The 18,617-nt window shown below is 43.8% G+C and overlaps 1 protein-coding gene across 2 annotated transcripts; it reads right to left on the bottom strand.

Annotated features, from left to right (window-relative positions):
• Positions 1–8,964: 8,964 nt before the first annotated feature.
• LOC109740620 (uncharacterized) lies at positions 8,965–15,181 on the bottom strand. 2 transcript variants are annotated; one of them, XM_020299677.4, is made up of 14 exons: positions 14,522–15,181; positions 13,986–14,077; positions 12,992–13,146; positions 12,840–12,904; positions 12,540–12,726; positions 11,747–12,010; positions 11,496–11,629; positions 11,169–11,361; positions 11,033–11,092; positions 10,705–10,956; positions 10,368–10,626; positions 10,082–10,287; positions 9,925–9,975; positions 8,965–9,814 (listed from the first exon to the last, which is right to left on the bottom strand). In XM_020299677.4, exons 1-14 carry the CDS (start codon positions 14,752–14,754, stop codon positions 9,524–9,526), a joined length of 2,442 nt encoding a protein of 813 aa, XP_020155266.1. In that variant the 5' UTR covers positions 14,755–15,181; the 3' UTR covers positions 8,965–9,523. The 2 variants fall into 2 exon arrangements, with proteins under 2 accessions (XP_020155266.1, XP_020155271.1); XM_020299682.4 differs by having other exon boundaries at positions 12,992–13,159; positions 14,522–15,117.
• Positions 15,182–18,617: the final 3,436 nt, after the last annotated feature.

Genomic DNA, 18,617 nt, shown 5'->3' with positions numbered 1-18,617 from the left:
TATACGGGGGCAGGGGGCACCTCTAAACACACAATTGATATACGATATTTTAGCCGTGTGCGGTGCCCCCCTCCACCATATTACACCTCGATAATATCGTTGCGGAGCTTAGGCGAAGCCCTGCGTCGGTAGAACATCATCACCGTCACCACGCCGTCGTGCTGACGAAACTCTCCCTCAACACTCGGCTGGATCGGAGTTCGAGGGACGTCATCGAGCTGAACGTGTGCTGAACTCGGAGGTGCCGTGCGTTCGGTACTTGATCAGTCGGATCGTGAAGACGTACGACTACATCAACCGCGTTGTGATAACGCTTCCGCTTTCGGTCTACTAGGGTACGTGGACAACACTCTCCCCTCTCGTTGCTATGCATCACCATGATCTTGCGTGTGCGTAGGATTTTTTTTAAAATTACTACGTTCCCCAACAGTGGCATCCGAGCCTGGTTTTATGCGTTGATGCTATGCACGAGTAGAACACAAGTGAGTTGTGGCGATATAAGTCGTACTGCTTACCAGCATGTCATACTTTGGTTCAGCGGTATTGTGAGATGAAGCGGCCCGGACCGACATTACGCGTACGCTTACGCGAGACTGGTTTCACCATTGCGAGCACTCGTTGCTTAAAGGTGACTGGCGGGTGTCTGTCTCTCTCACTTTAGTTGAACCGAGTGTGGCTACGCCCAGTCCTTGCGAAGGTTAAAACAGCACCAACTTGACAAACTATCGTTGTGGTTTTCATGCGTAGGTAAGAACGGTTCTTGCTAAGCCCGTAGCAGCCACGTAAAACTTGCAACAACAAAGTAGAGGACGTCTAACTTGTTTTTGCAGGGCATGTTGTGATGTGATATGGTCAAGACATGATGCTATATTTTATTGTATGAGATGATCATGTTTTGTAACCGAGTTATCGGCAACTGGCAGGAGCCATATGGTTGTCGCTTTATTGTATGCAATGCAATCGCCATGTAATTGTTTTACTTTATCACTAAGCGGTAGCGATAGTCGTAAAAGCAATAAGTTGGCGAGACGACAACGATACTACGATGGAGATCAAGGTGTCGCGCCGGTGACGATGGTGATCATGACGGTGCTTCGGAGATGGAGATCACAAGCACAAGATGATGATGGCCATATCATATCACTTATATTGATTGCATGTGATGTTAATCTTTTATGCATCTTATCTTGCTTTGATTGACGGTAGCATTATAAGATGATCTCTCACTAAAATTTCAAGATAAAAGTGTTCTCCCTGAGTATGCACCGTTGCGAAAGTTCTTCGTGCTGAGACACCACGTGATGATCGGGTGTGATAGGCTCTACATTCAAATACAACGGGTGCAAAACAGTTGCACACGCGGAATACTCAGGTTAAACTTGACGAGCCTAGCATATGCAGATATGGCCTCGGAACACGGAGACCGAAAGGTCGAGCGTGAATCATATAGTAGATATGATCAACATAGTGATGTTCACCGTTGAAACTACTCCATCTCACGTGATGATCGGACATGGTTTAGTTGATATGGATCACGTGATCACTTAGAGGATTAGAGGGATGTCTATCTAAGTGGGAGTTCTTAAGTAATATGATTAATTGAACTTAAATTTATCATGAACTTAGTCCTGATAGTATTATGCAAATTATGTTGTAGATTAATAGCTCGCGTTGTTGCTTCCCTGTGTTTATTTTTGATATGTTCCTAGAGAAAAATTATGTTGAAAGACGTTAGTAGCAAAGATGCGGATTGGATCCGTGATCTGAGGATTATCCTCATTGCTGCACAGAAAAATTATGTCCTTGATGCACCGCTAGGTGACAGACCTATTGCAGGAGCAGATGCAGACGTTATGAACGTTTGGCTAGCTCAATATGATGACTACTTGATAGTTTAGTGCACCATGCTTAACGGCTTAGAATCGGGACTTCAAAGACGTTTTGAACGTCATGGACCATATGAGATGTTCCAGGAGTTGAAGTTAATATTTCAAGAAAATACCCGAGTTGAGAGATATGAAGTCTCCAACAAGTTCTATAGCTAAAAGATGGAGGAGAATAGCTCAAGCAGTGAGCATGTGCTCAGATTGTCTGGGTACTACAATCGCTTGAATCAAGTGGGAGTTAATCTTCCAGATAAAATAGTGATTGACAGAATTCTCTAGTCACCATCACCAAGTTAGTAGAACTTCATGATGAACTATAGTATGCAAGGGATGACGAAAGTAATTCCCGAGCTCTTCGCGATGCTCAAATCGACGAAGGTAGAAATCAAGAAAAACATCAAGTGTTGATGGTTGACGAGACCACTAGTTTCAAGAAAAGGGCAAAGGGAAGAAGGGGAACTTCAAAAAGAACGGCAAGCAAGTTGCTGCTCAAGTGAAGAAGCCTAAGTCTGGTCCTAAGCCTGAGACTAAGTGCTTCTACTGCAAAGGGACTGGTCACTGGAAGCGAACTACCCCAACTATTTGGTGGATAAGAAGGATGGCAAAATGAACAATGGTATATTGGATATACATGTTATTGATGTGTACTTTACTAGTGTTTATAGCAACCCCTCGGTATTTGATACTGGTTCAGTTGCTAAGAGTAGTAACTCGAAACGGGAGTTGCAGAATAAACAGAGACTAGTAAAAGGCGAGGTGACGATGTGTGTTGGAAGTAGTTCCAAGATTGATATGATCATCATCGCACACTCCCTGTACTTTCGGGATTAGTGTTGAAACTAAATAAGTGTTATTTGGTGTTTGCGTTGAGCATGAATATGATTTGATCATGTTTTTTGCAATACGATTATTCATTTAAGTTAGAGAACAATTGTTGTTCTGTTTACATGAATAAAAAACCTTCTATGGTCATACACACCAACGAAAATGGTTTGTTGGATCTCGATCGTAGTGATACACATATTCATAATATTGAAGCCAAAAGATGCAAAGTTAATAATGATAGTGCAACTTATTTGTGGCACTGCCGTTTAGGTCATATCGGTGTAAAGCGCATGAAGAAACTCCATACTGATGGACTTTTGGAATCACTTGATTATGAATCACTTGATGCTTGCGAACCATGCCTCATGGGCAAGATGACTAAAACGCCGTTCTCCGGAACTATGGAGAGAGCAACAGATTTGTTGGAAGTCATACATACAAATGTATGTGGTCCAATGAATATTGAGGCTCGTGGCGGATAGCGTTATTTTCTCACCTTCACAGATGATTTGAGCAGATATGGGTATATCTACTTAATGAAACATAAGTCTGAAACATTTGAAAAGTTCATATAATTTCAGAGTGAAGTGGAAAATCATCGTAACAAGAAAAATAAAGTTTCCACGATCTGATCGTAGAGAAGAGTATTTGAGTTACGAGTTTGGCCTTCAGTTAAAACAATGTGAAATAGTTTCACTACTCACGCCACCTGGAACACCACAGTGTAATGGTGTGTCCGAACATCATAACCGTACTTTATTTGATATGGTGCGATATATGATGTCTCTTACCGATCTACCACTATCGCTTTGGGGTTATGCATTAGAGACAGCTGCATTCACGTTAAATAGGGTACCATCTAAATCCGTTGAGACGAAATCTTATGAACTGTGGTTTGGCAAGAAACCAAAGTTGTCATTTCTTAAATTTTGGGGTTGCGATGCTTATGTGAAAAAAAAATTCATCCTGATAAGATCAAACCCAAATCGGAGAAATGTGTCTTCATAGGATACCCAAAGGAGACAATTGGGTACACCTTCTATCACAGATCCGAAGGCAAGACATTCGTTGCTAAGAATGGATCCTTTCTAGAGAAGGAGTTTCTCTCGAAAGAAGTGAGTGGGAGGAAAGTAGAACTTGATGAGGTAACTGTACCTGCTCCCTTATTGGAAAGTAGTTCATCACAGAAATCTGTTCCTGTGACTCCTACACCAATTAGTGAGAAAGTTAATGATGATGATCATGTAACTTCAGATCAAGTTACTACCAAACCTCGTAGGTAAACCAGAGTGAGATCCACACCAGAGTGGTACGGTAATCCTATTCTGGAGGTCATGTTATTTGACCATGACGAACCTACGAACTATGAGGAAGCGATGATGAGCCCAGATTCCGCGAAATGGCTTGAGGCCATGAAATCTGAGATGAGATCCATATATGAGAACAAAGTATGGACTTTGATTGACTTGCCCAATGATCGGCGAGCCATTGAGATTAAATGGATCTTCAAGAGGAAGACGGACGCTGATAGTAGTGTTACTATCTACAAAGCTAGAATTGTCGCAAAAGGTTTTCGACAAGTTTAAGGTGTTGACTACGATGAGAGTTTCTCACTCGTATCTATGCTTAAGTCTGTCCGAATCATGTTAGCAATTGCCGCATTTTATGAAATCTGGCAAATGGATAAACAAAACTGCATTCCTTAATGGATTTATTAAAGAAGAGTTGTATATGATGCAACCAGAAGGTTTTGTCGATCCTAAAGGTGCTAACAAAATATGCAAGCTCCAGCGATCCATCTATGGACTGGTGCAAGTATCTCGGAGTTGGAATATACGCTTTGATAAGTTGATCAAAGCATATAGTTTTATACAGACTTGCGGTGAAGCCTGTATTTACAAGAAAGTGAATGGGAGCACTACAACATTTCTGATAAGTATATGTGAATGACATATTGTTGATCGGAAATAATGTAGAATTATTCTGCAAAGCATAAAGGAGTGTTTGAAAGGAGTTTTTCAAAGAAAGACCTCGGCAAAGCTGCTTACATATTGAGCATCAAGATCTATAGAGATAGATCAAGACGCTTGATAAGTTTTTTCAATGAGTACATACCTTAACAAGATTTTGAAGTAGTTCAAAATGGAACAGTCAAAGAAAGAGTTTCTTGCCTGTGTTACAAGGTGTGAAATTGAGTAAGACTCAAAGCCCGACCACGGCAGAAGATAGAAAAAGAATGAAAGTCATTCCCTATGCCTCGGCCATAGGTTTTATAAAGTATGCCATGCTGTGTACCAGATCTATTGTATACCCTACACTGATTTTGGCAAGGGAGTACAATAGTGATCTAGGAGTAGATCACTGGACAGCGGTCAAAATTATCCTTACTGGAATAAGGATATGTTTCTCGATTATGGAAGTGACAAAAGGTTCGTCGTAAAGGGTTACGTCGATGCAAGTTTTGACACTAATCTAGATGACTCTAAGTCTCGGTCTAGATACATATTGAAAGTGGGAGCAATTAGCTAGAGTAGCTCCGTGCAGAGCATTGTAGACATAGAAATTTGCAAAATACTTACGGATCTGAATGTGACAGACCCGTTGACTAAAATTATCTCACAAGCAAAACATGATCACACCTTAGTATTCTTTGGGTGTTAATCACATAGCGATGTGAACTAGATTACTGACTCTAGTAAACCCTTTGGGTGTTGGTCACATGACGATGTGAACTATGGCTGTTAATCACATGGTGATGTGAACTATTGCTGTTAAATCACATGGCGATGTGAACTAGATTATTGACTCTAGTGCAAGTGGGAGACTGAAGGAAATATGCCCTAGAGGCAATAATAAAGTTATTATTTATTTCCTTATATCATGATAAATGTTTATTATTCATGCTAGAATTGTATTAACTGGAAACTTGATACATGTGTGAATACATAGACAAACAGAGTGTCACTAGTATGCCTCTACTTGACTAGCTCGTTGATCAAAGATGGTTATGTTTCCTAGCCATAGACATGAGTTGTCATTTGATTAACGGGATCACCTCATTAGGAGAATGACGTGATTGACTTGACCCATTCCGTTAGCTTAGCACTCGATCATTTAGTATGTTGCTATTGCTTTCTTCATGACTTATACATGTTCCTATGACTATGAGATTATGCAACTCCCGTTTACCGGAGGAACACTTTGTGTGCTACCAAACGTCACAACGTAACTGGGTGATTATAAAGGTGCTCTACAGGTGTCTCCAAAGGTACTTGTTGGGTTGGCGTATTTCGAGATTAGGATTTGTCACTCCGATTGTCGGAGAGGTATCTCTGGGCCCACTCGGTAATGCATATCACTATAAGCCTTGCAAGCATTGTAACTAATGAGTTAGTTGCGGGATGACGTATTACGGAACGAGTAAAGAGACTTGCCGGTAACGAGATTGAACTAGGTATCGAGATACCGACGATCGAATCTCGGGCAAGTAACATACCGATGACAAAGGGAACAACGTATGTTGTTATGCGGTCTGACCGATAAAGATCTTCGTAGAATATGTAGGAACCAATATGAGCATCCATGTTCCGCTATTGGTTATTGACCGGAGAGGTGTCTCGGTCATGTCTACATAGTTCTCGAACCCGTAGGGTCCGCACGCTTAACGTTACGATGACAGTTATATTATGAGTTTATATGTTTTGATGTACCGAAGGTTGTTCGGAGTCCCGGATGTGATCACGGACATGACGAGGAGTCTCGAAATGGTCGAGACATAAAGATTGATATATTGGACGACTATATTCGGACACCGGAAGTGTTCCGGAGAAGTTTCGGATAAAACTGGAGTGCCGGAGGGGTTACCGGAAACCCCCCGGGGAAGTATTGGGCCTTAGTGGGCCTGAGGGGAGAGAGAGGGCAGCAGCCCAGGAGGTGGCACGCCCCCTCCCATGAGGAGTCCGAATTGGACTAGGGGAAGGGGGCGCGGCCCCTCTTTCCCTCTCCCTCTCTCTCTCTTTCCTTCCCCCTTCTCTCTTCCTAGTTGGACTAGGAAAGGGAAGTCCTACTCCTACTAGGAGGAGGACCCCCCCCTCCTTGGCGCGCCCCAAGGGCCGGCCGGCCTCTCCCCTTGCTCCATTATATACGGGGGCAGGGGGGCACCTCTAAACACACAATTGATATACGATATTTTAGCCGTGTGCGGTGCCCCCCTCCACCATATTACACCTCGATAATATCGTTGCGGAGCTTAGGCGAAGCCCTGCGTCGGTAGAACATCATCATCGTCACCACGCCGTCGTGCTGACGAAACTCTCCCTCAACACTCGGCTGGATCGGAGTTCGAGGGACGTCATCGAGCTGAACGTGTGCTGAACTCGAAGGTGCCGTGCGTTCGGTACTTGATCAGTCGGATCGTGAAGACATACGACTACATCAACCGCGTTGTGATAACGCTTCCGCTTTCGGTCTACGAGGGTACGTGGACAACACTCTCCCCTCTCGTTGCTATGCATCACCATGATCTTGCGTGTGCGTAGGAATTTTTTTGAAATTACTACGTTCCCCAACACTTCGAGCACGAGGAGGCGAGGCGACGCGGCGTGCGCGAGGTCAACCGCAGCGTGTCATCGTTGTCGCTCATCGTCCGCGAGAAGGACCAGGCGGCGGAGGACGCCTACCAGGCGGCCCTTGCGACGGTCTACCGCGAGAGCGAGGAGGACGAGCGACGCAGGGTGGAGGCGGTGGAGGAAGAGGAGGCTCGGTACGAGGTGGCCATGGCACAGGCCCTTGCCCTCTCTGCGCCCGGCGATTGTGTGGTGCCGCCGGTGGCCCCGCCGTCCACTCCCCGACGCAGCGTCAAGGCCGACCCGGAGCCCGAGCCGGAGCCCATCGAGCGCTACTCCTGGACGGGAGTGTTGCGCGAGTGGGTGCCCGCGCCACCGGTTTGGATGGGGGCGACCCCGACGCAGGAGCAGGCGTACCTCAAGACGTGGCGCGGGCGCCGGCTGGCCGAGGAGCGCCGTCGCGGCGAGTACGAGGAGATGCTCGAGCCCGACCTCGAGGAGGAGGCGCGCGAGGCTGAGGAGGAGGCGCGCCAGGCCACGGCTGCACAGGCGGCCGCACAACCCCCCGCGCCCGCACTGCCCGCGCCGGAATAGCTGCCCGCGGCCTACATCGCCGCCGCCTGGAACACGGCGTTCCCCTGGGCCGGCCCTGCGCCGACGCTCATCGACCTCACCGACCCCGAGGACGACGACGATGACACCTAGGGCAGCGCGCCACCTCGTAGTTTATTTTTTTAGTTTTATTTAATGCTAATGTGAACGCGTGGACTCTGGCCAGCCTTCCTGGCCGGCTTTAATGTTTAATTAAGTTGTTTTTATTTTAAATATGCATGCACAGTTTTTTTTGTCGGCGCCATCAAAATGGGTCGGGCGAGCGTTGGGCACATACGCCGACCCAAACGCGGAAGCGGACGTCCGTGTCCGCCTGGCCGACCCAAACGGACAAAAAACGGACGAAATCTTTGTCCGTTTGGGTTGGCCCGTTGGAGTATCTCTAAGATACGTGGGTGTGGAGACGGGTATGTAGGGAGTGCCGGTTAGTGTCCACGGACGCGCTGGCCGCATCCGCGGATGTAGAGGGGTCGGATTTGCAAAGTTCGGGTATAGATGCTCTTATAATCTACTCCTTCCGTCCCATAATATAAGACGTTTTTGCAAGCTATGTTAGCTTGTAGATGTCTTATATTATGAAACTGAGGGAGTAGAAAAACACTCACACCAAATGAGGCCTTATAATCTAGAATAACACTCACCTTACGCTTCAAGCCTCCTTTGATCTAGAGGAATTTTATATATAAATTCTAGAAGATAAGAATTTTATAGAGAAAAATCCTTTGAAGTCATTTGATTGTAGAAATAGATTCCTATTCCTATGTGGGATAGAAACCTATCATTCTATTCCTATGTGGGATAGAAACCTATCATTCACATTTGAAAAAAACAAATATTAGCCTATACCTAACGGAAAAGTTCCTATCCTATGAATTAATTAATTAAGTGACATCACCCATACGTACCATCTCATTTTCTGTAGTTTTCTTATTTGTACGATATATATTCCTATGCTATGAAGCAAAGACGACCTGAAACATTCGGACACCAACACTCTTTATCATTAGCTATTCGTCAAAGATGAAAAAGAAATACTCCCTCTGTAAAAAAATATAAGAGCGCTTAGATCACTAAGATAAGGGAGTAAACAAATACGATAATGAATATTATTTTGATTCTTACAATCTCAATAATGCATTTGTACAACAAAAGTCAAAGTAATACAAGTTTGACTGCACACTCTCCGTCATCCAATGAATCCTCAACATTCAGTTACAGATCAACAACATGACATGGCAAGAACCGGATAATGATCTCTGCCTGATGTAGTGATCATTAAAAGAAAATAGAACACACGTCATGCTTATTTGACATAAGCTCACTGGCTGTTTGGCCCTCCTAAACTGGCTGGCAGCGTTAAAATACACCACACCAGACGACGTTGGATTATCAAGACCTGACGGCACATCTCACATCTACAGGGCTATAAATCGAAATGAACAAATCAACTATTTATACAAATCAAATCTAACAAACTGGCAAAATGTTACTGCTAGGGAACTTTACAGTGCTATCCATCTTGGTGACGAAACCTTTATATTCCTTTCTTGGTCAGTAGTGCAGTATCCAGGTTTGGTTTGGTTTGGTTTGGAACATCATGCCATCCCAAATAAGAGGGAGAGAACATTGTCATCGTCATCGGAAAAGTTCAGGGAAGGACCACATGATGAACCTAGCGTAGATGTCAGTCTCCAGGAATTCTATGTGGGCTGCTCTGCCAATCATGGTGTTCAGGTTCCGTCCATGGGCAGATTGGTCGAAATTAACATCACACCTCATGAATATACGAGTTTCAGACGACGGTGCACGCATCTGATCCAAGCAATTATTCAGCATTTCTGTGAAGACTTGACCTTTCCTTGAATTATCAGCCGACGCAGCTGGGCAGAGCTCGATTCTTGCTGAATGATATGGTACATACCCATCCTGGTAGATCAAAGAAATACATCGTCACTTGTGAGTGAAATGGAGCACCCAGATTATAGTTCAGATCCTCAAGTAAATTGAAGTCGTTCAAAAGGAGAAAATGGACTAACCTGTGGTGACGATAACAATATGATATTTTTGAAGTTCTCTAGTGTCTTCGACTGAAGGAAGAAAACAATAAGAATACTTCATGGTTAACTCTTACTGGAAAATGTATCTGGTATATAAGTTGGCAAGGAGTACATTCCAGAATGAAGCAGGGTGTACCTTGCAAAGCCTATAAAAAAAGGTATTCTGGGGGTCTTGATCGTCACTGAAAGTAAGTTGATGGATGCATTGTGCCCCCTTGAGCTTTTTTAGAAGCCAGAGACCAGAATTGAACAAAGAATTTGAGCTGTACCAGTAACCTAAGTGAGGCCCTGATATCGACATGTATGTGTAGAGGTTCTTCAAGTATGGCTGCAATGCAGGTTCTATAGGGATGCAGAAATATAGTTATTCACCTAAAGACTCACTTGATTGATTCACTGGAATTTGACAAGTTGGAAAATACCTGCTAAGGCAGTTCTGATGATAATGTTTCCAATGGAATGGCCAACAAAACTAAGCTTCAATTCTTTGCAGCCTCCATGTCTTGCAAGCTTATCCACTTTCTTTTTCAAGAATGCAACAGCCTCCCCAGCAAGCCTGCCACCCATTTCTTTAAAATCTCCAGAAGTCTTGTCTTCATTAGCCTCAGACATTAGGCATTCAGCTCCAGGATCCAATAGAAGCCATTGATTTCTAACAAGACGTAAATCCAAATGGTGTCCCTGCTTTTCATAAACACAATAAATTATAGCCAACAATACTGTAACTCCAGAGAATTAAAGCAGATGCATGGGACTTGCCTGAAATCCATGTACAAAGATGACAGCTCGTAATACGCGTCCACCTTTTTTACCATTGATATTTTTCAGCACCAAAGACTCTCCTTGTAGTTTAGGTAGCACAATAGTATCCTTCTGTTCTGAAGAACTTGATGCCAAATCCTTGTTTGAACCATGTTGTGGAACAACCATGACATGTTGTTCTATAAGGACAACAGGTACACGTGAAGGATCAGCATATATATGCATATCTTGAACAGACCTCGTGTTGATCTGCAAGATTTCTCAAATTACTAACAGTTTACAATAAACATTTGTGCACATAAACTATTCCAAAAAACAATGTTACCTTCATTTGGGCTATGCTCTTCCTGTGTAGCTCAGCCCGTGAAGCAGAATTTTGTACAGGCTGCATATAGATGTAAACTAGTAAGAGATTATAAGAAGTGGTAAATATATGCTACTTATGAATGGGAGATAATTACATCTTCATGAAACTTCCTTGAACCAGAAACTCTCAGGAGGGAGTGTTGGCGGTGAGGTGGGTCATCACTCATACTCCGCAAATAGCGGTGTGGAATCTCGATTTTAGAGTGATTAGTCCAGATTGACCATTCTGCTTTCCTGTCAACGGCCCAAATGTCCCGCAAGTAATCCAGTATCTTAGTTTTATTTATCCTGCAGTAAAACGAGAAAACAATGTTGGGCAAATGATATCTTCGAAAAATAGGTTAACTGAGAAACCATCAGGACCATGGACAGTGCAAATACAGTATAAAAACAAGTGAAAGTGAGAGAACAGTTAACTTCACCTATGAAATTTCAAGAATGCATTCCATAGAAGTGAAAGTTGGCTGCTCACGGTTACAAACAATTCTAACAACTCTTCACGGGAAAGAGTATACAGCATACCATCCGTAGTGCCATCAACAACATCGTTGGGTCTCTGTAGAGTTGTGCATAAATATTTCCAATCAGCAAGTCCAGTATACCAACTCAAAAAAAAAGTCCCCATATCATGAACACATTCATAGGTCACTATAAAAAGGATGATGAAACTTACCTCCAGAAAGTCGTGTAAAATGCCAGCCAAATGCCCAACACCCTTGGTAGTTACAGGGAAAACTTTACCAGAATCAGGATGGACTGGTTTTGAAGGCTGAAGTGACTCATATTTACCAAGACTTAAGTCAGCATCATCTAAATCTTCTATTGATTTGCCAACAGCACCACTGATTTTCTTCAATTCTTCAAGTAACATTTCCCTCGAAGCCAATAATGCCTTGATTATGTGATGTGCTGTTGGGCGTAAACCTTGATCTGGTATCTGCATATTAAAATGGCATATTTACAAGGAGAAAGTAATCATAATAACAAATAAAATCACACCATCCATCAGGTTGCCAGAGCCAGATAATTGGGAAACTTGTACTGGACTACTTGGTTCTCCAGCGATAGAAAGTTGATGTAATTTACATGATTGCTAATGCAGCATAAACTACAGCCAATCCAGTAGATACAATTTCTAAGTGATGAACCTAAAGAGCTGAAAGTAAATCAACGATGTAGACTTTTTTATATTCTCAATACACCGCTTGGGAATTGTGGCACAATGTTAAAATAAAATTCCGCACATTTGTGGAGTTGAATTTCAAGTGGTAGATCAGGAATAGAAACCTAGAACATGAATCCTAGTGGATACCAGCCATACAGTTTCTAGTACCAACCTAGTTCTATGGTTGTGTGACTTTGTCAAAAGTTGTTCAGGGCATCTAGTTACCCACCGCCTCACACAAGTTGCATAGGAGCACCATTTTCAAAGAACATTAAAGCTAAAGCTTCACAAACCTGTGTACCTTCAATGATGATTTATTTGCACCAGCTTTCAGGTACACTATATGTAATGTCAGATCGACAAGCACCGCGTGGAATGCATCGAAGTGAACTGGACAATATGAATGTAAGCCCAGGAGTGCTTTGCGTGGGATCCTAAATTCATGTACAGCAGCTGAAGATGTAGCGCTAGAAGATTGGATATCAGATCTAAAACAGAAGCAATAGCCCCATCAGTCTTGGCAAATGAAAACCATAAGATGCACATGACTGAACTAAATCTCAGAAGAAAGAATACAGATATAAATTAGAACTATACTCACCCATTCTCCAGTGTTGGGGCATATATTAACTCGTACTTCAATATCACAGCAGAAGCTGCTGGACCCTTGAAAACATAAAACATGTGCTCTCATAAGGCTGCAATTAGTTAATTCAAAAGAGAAAAAGGAATACTAATATTCGAATTTCCAACCTCTTGTTCACCGTTGAGTATGTTGAAAGACACCATAACCGATAGATAGATGTCCTGTCGAGCATACTTGATTCTGAATGGCTGTGTGTAGAAGCTGTTATCAGCGTCATCTATTCTCCAAATGCCTAAAGCATCGTCCGCACCGACATCAGGAGCTGCACAATCCACCTAGCATGTCATTATCTATTAGCTAATGTTTGGCAAGGACTCTAACAAAAGAATCTTTCAAGCAATTGCAACCAACTAAAAAACCTTGGAATCTGTAACACTTGTTTTCGTGTACAATGAAGTTAAATAGACATAAACATATGTGATTTAGGTGAGAGTGCACAGATATTTGGTACAACATTTTCACCATGTTAAACAGATGGTCCAGTACAAATCAGTAGATCACATTCTCCATAACACTGCAGCACACTGTTTGGTGGGCCTTGGCCGCATCCTTTAGTTGTGATCTCAGCTTACTGTCATTGTCTCATCACCAGACAAAGGTGCATTTTCTACTCATCGCAATTTAATAAGTTAGTTCATCTAGAAGGAATACAAGCCTCCACAAAGATTAACATACATATTATGTGCTCTGCATGATAATTATAGTGCACGACACTGACATGCTTGTACAGTCCGTATCCAGCTATAAAAACATGCCTCTTGATGTTATCTAAGAAGGAGTAGATTGCAACAAGGTAGGTTGATAGATTTATACAAGCAAGGTAGAGCTTAAAACCATAACAAATAGTCTCATTTACATAGGTAGACTTCATTTTTCTGAATTACTCCTAGAAAACAGTAGCATGGTTCTTATCGACTATAGTACTGAATATTGACAATAATCAAACAGTTAGTATGAACTTTTAGCTCACTACACACATTGCAAAGGTACCAATTTAAACATGTATTTCCATGGAAACATCTTGAAATCATGTGGAATTAACAGAAGCACTGAAGCAGAGGATCGCATCACACTGTCCCTGGTTAGAAGAGATGGGCGCACCTTCGTACTGGACCACCCTTGCGGGTGAAGCAGGTGTCTTGCTACCGCTTTCACCCTCCTCCCACATTGCACTAATCTTCATCTGGTACCATCTGCACATAACCCAATACTCGTTTCACAACAGAGAACAGCACTCCCTAGTTAACATAAAATACAAAAGGTTCGGAGATCCAGAAATGTGGAGACAAAGATCTGCATGCCATCTCGCAGCACAAAAATGGACAAACTCAGAATTAGCCAGTACGAGGGGGGGGGGGGGGGGGGGGGGGGGGTCTTAGACTCGCAAAAAAGAAAAGAAGAATAATCGAATTAACACGAAATGCTCCGACAAACCAAAAACCATTGACTAAGTTTGTACCGAAACTTTGTACTCGCTTTTTTACATGTCACCAAAAAAATGAAACTTTTTTTAACTCAAACCACTTTGAACTTTAGTAGTCAGAAAAGAGAAGAGTGAAACTAAACCCAAGAAAAGAAGACATCCACGGGAAAGAAAAGACCAAAAGCGAGCATCTCCACGAGACACGGCTTCGTACCCTTGCTGGAAGAGATCGAGGTTGTGGAAGCGGTGGATGTAGACGGCCACCTCGTGCACCGTCTCCATGACGTCCGGCGGGCGGAAGCAGATGGCCCTCTTGCCCCCCGGCCCCGCGGCGGCGGCTGCGGCGTTGTGCACGCGGCCGGACGCCGGCGAGACCCTCCTGGCGGCTCCCCGCGGGCTGCCCTGGTCGACGGCGCCGCCTACGAGGCACTTCATGCGGCCCAACATGGCCGCGCCGCCCGCCCCGATCCGCGCATCACTTGGTCGATCCCTGGGCGAGCGAGCTCTAGGGTTCGGGATTGGGACCCCGCGGGAGTAGGATGCAGGGGAGGCCAAGCGCGTTGGCGGGGGAGAGGAAGAGGGCGGCGGCGTAGCACGTCAGTAGGCTTGGCTAGTTGGCAGATCGGGAAGGAATGATGCGAGGCAGTTGGTTAATGGCGGCGGCGGCGCTAGTTTGGCACGTGGGGCCTGGGCGGCGGCGTAGAGGCCGGGTGGTGGGGCCCGGTCGCCGGAGGGTCCGGAGATCGGAGGCGGAGTAGTGGGAGAAGGAGGCGGCGGTGGAGCTGGTGAGAAAGAGCCAAAGAGGAGGGTGAGAGGAGGGGAGAAAGGTGGGAAGGGGATTTTTAATGGCTGGCTCGTGTCACAGACATGTGGCGGCCGAGTTGGAAGTGATGGACCGGTTTGGGTTGGGGGGAACGGCAGGGTAGGGTGCACGTGGAGTCGGAGGAGTGGAGGGGACGATTTTGTTCCGCAACTCCGCCGGCGAGTCCGGTCCGAGTTTGCGGAGCGAGAGCGAGCGTCGTAGTTGAAGTAGTCGAACACGCGAAAGTAAATGACACAGAGAAGTATGGAGGAGACCAGCTTTATTAATGAATGATCAGGGGTTACAATGATTGCTCCTCGTCTCTTTATATAGGGGTACAGGGTCAAGAGATAAGTACCCATTTAACGTAAAGTGTGGAACCGGGAGGGGCTATCCCGAGCGCTTCGTGCGCTAGCCGCCGCCACCCTCGTGGTGGGCCGGTTTCCCAACACTCCCCCTTGGGTAATTATCCGTATATCCATGCCTCAAAACTCCGAAAAACCCAGTGGAAAAAAATATGGAGAAAGAGCACACAGTATACATTGTTGTATTGCACGAATTGCCTCGTCAAAAACCTCGTGTGAGAAACATCAGGAAAACTCACTCAAGGGAAAAAGAGTACAATCCACTCAACCATCAAGTTGAGTACTCGATCATCAGGATCGAGATTTTAACGACGAATTTGTGAAGTTTCTCCTCCTGAACCTTGCATCTCTATAAGTCTCATCATACCGATTCCACACACACACCTCTCTAAGGTTGATGCCGGTAATGATTTAGTGAACATATCGGCAAGATTGTCACAGGACTTAGTATGCAAAACTCTCACCTCGTTCAACTGTTGCAGCTCATGTGCATAGAAGAACTTGAGACTAATATGCTTTGTGAGGTTACTCTTCACATAACCCATCTGAACTTGTGCAACACAAGCAGCATTATCTTCATAGATAATGGTAGGGGTTTATACGGTGTTCAGCCCACGTGTCTACTGAATATGGCCGATCACCCGCCGAAGCGATACACACTCCTTTGACGCTTCGAATAGTGCCATGATTTCCGAGTGGTTCGTGGAAGTCGACACAAGTGTTTGCTTGGACGATTTCCAGGAAAACGCAGTTCCACCACAAAGGAAAACATATCCAGTCTGCGATTTGCAATCATGCGGGTCCGATAGTGATAGAAGCAAAGGTGTCCCGCCTTTCGATGAGATGGTGGCTATCATTTTGGAGGAAGTCGACTTTGACGATCCGACTACGAACGTGCGAGGACGTCGCGCCTTAGCAATCGCTAAACCTGACCACGAAGGTCTATTCCTGCAAGCAATCGAAGAACAAGCAAGAATATGATAAAGCAATCTGAATATTGCGAATATAGATGAAGTATTGATAAAGGTGGGGATCCGGAAGCGGTCTTGGTCTGGTTGTTGGACACAAACGAAGTACACGAAGTTGCAATGGCTAACTTTTAACTAAACAAATCCCAAGAAAAAAGCTACTAGATGGATCTACTTATATAGGAGCAAGGGGTGGCGGCCAAGGAGGTGGGAGGACGTCCCAAGGCAGCCTAAAACCAACCCTAGGTCGTACAAGGCTCATGGGCCCAAGTGGATGTGATGCAACACCTTCGGACTTGTTGTTTGACTCGGATTCTGCTGTAGCGTCAGATTGTTTCGTCCATATCTCAACGCTCCGGACGAATTTAAAGGTGAATCCAATTGGGTTGGAAAGAGGACGAAATCTACTTTCCAACAAAAAAGAATCACCCAATTCGGAGTCCGTATGAAAAAGTTGTTGGCGTTTTGAGTCAGGTATGTCTGTGCAGTCCGAATCTGAATTCAGAACGTGAAAGACTTGGACTCTATCTTCTCTTGGCCCAAAAGTGACGTGAGAGGTCTTTTTGAACAGAACCTAAACTTCTCCTTTTCCCCTATCTTCATATGTGGATTGTACAAATGTCCCATACACCTGCAATTAGACAAAACACAAAAGTGTGTGAAGTATTTTTGTTCTGGATAACATAAATAGATTATTGAATAGTTTGCACTAGAAATCACCTGATAAATATGCATGTATGCAATATTTTTGGTCGTATCCAAGGTAGTCATGTCCTCATCATCCTCCCCTTCTTGAAAATAAAGCCGTCATCGGCGTTGCTTAATCTGAAATGTGGCTAACAAAAGAGACAAGGTGTACATGTTGTATATGTATATGTCATCCATTTTTACTTCCCGTGGATTTTGCACATATGACACATGTATACATGAGTAACTTTCATAGTTAATAAAATATAAAGCCAAAATATTATCACAAGAAGTAGAAGGCATGAAAGTATTGCAACTCAGTTTACACATATAAGTGAAGCTCTTATTCATATCAAAAGATTGACAATATTCATCATTAAACCATCCCAACATTGGTGAATAAAACTTACTTGCATCAAATTTACATGCTACCACATGCTTAAATAAGCAAACATGCAATAAGTCATTTGACACATAATCATCACCAAGATTAGAGGTCATATCAAAATGATTAAACATTGGTTCTTTTGCATCAATAGTTAATTCATTGGGTGCACTCAAAATTGTTGGTATTTCAGTTGTTTGATCACATGACGCATTCATGACAGTAACATGATTCTCTAAAATAGGTGATGCGCTCAAATCAACAGGTAACTCAACACATGATGTATTCAAGTTAACTAGGCATGCATCATTCTCATGTGAAGTTATATCATCAATACCTTTACAGTTACCTTGTTGCAAAGATGTAGCTGATGTAGGTACGAATGATGGCAATGTACCATACTCTTGAGATGATGTCGCGCTCACAATATGAGGTGTGGCTGCTCTAGTAGGTGCAACGATGGAGGAACCAAGTGGTGGTGGTGAGCATGAACTAGAATAGTAGTTGTTGTAGTCACCCAATGCATCCTCCTGTAACTGTCTCTCGAAGGTACAAGCACGAACATACATACCAGTAATGCAACGAGGAATATACTGAAATCGTGCCTGAATATCATGGTTCAAACCACCAAAAAAATCTATTCATTGTATCATCCTCAGATTCTTCTATGTCACAATGATGCATATAAGATTTGAACTCTTGGTAGTAAGCATGAACAGTGTTGTTGCCTTGTTCAAATTTGCGAAGCAATTCACGGCGATAGTAAGGAGGGGGAAATTGTGGTCTCATTACATCTTTCAAATCTTTTCAAGTTGTGGGTTGGTTATCAATGTTTTTCTTACAATGCACACTCCACCAAACAGAAGCAAAACCAGTAAATGCTCTAGTGGAACCTCGTACTCGCTCAAGTTCAGAAAAGTCATGGTGACTAAAAACTTGTTCTACTTCAAGCTCCCAAGCTAGTTAAATAGCAGGATTAAATCTACCCTCAAATGACGGTAAAGAGATAACCTGACCATGTGCTTGTGTGTGTTGTCCCAACTCTCGTGATGGTGATGATGTGTCCGTCGTCCAAGAACTTCTATCTCCGGAACCTGTCATGA

Source organism: Aegilops tauschii, chromosome 5 (genome assembly GCF_002575655.3).
Source record: "Aegilops tauschii subsp. strangulata cultivar AL8/78 chromosome 5, Aet v6.0, whole genome shotgun sequence".
Lineage (NCBI taxonomy): Eukaryota > Viridiplantae > Streptophyta > Magnoliopsida > Poales > Poaceae > Aegilops > Aegilops tauschii.
Note: the sequence above shows the minus strand (reverse complement) of the source record. Positions and strands in the feature narration are given on the sequence as shown.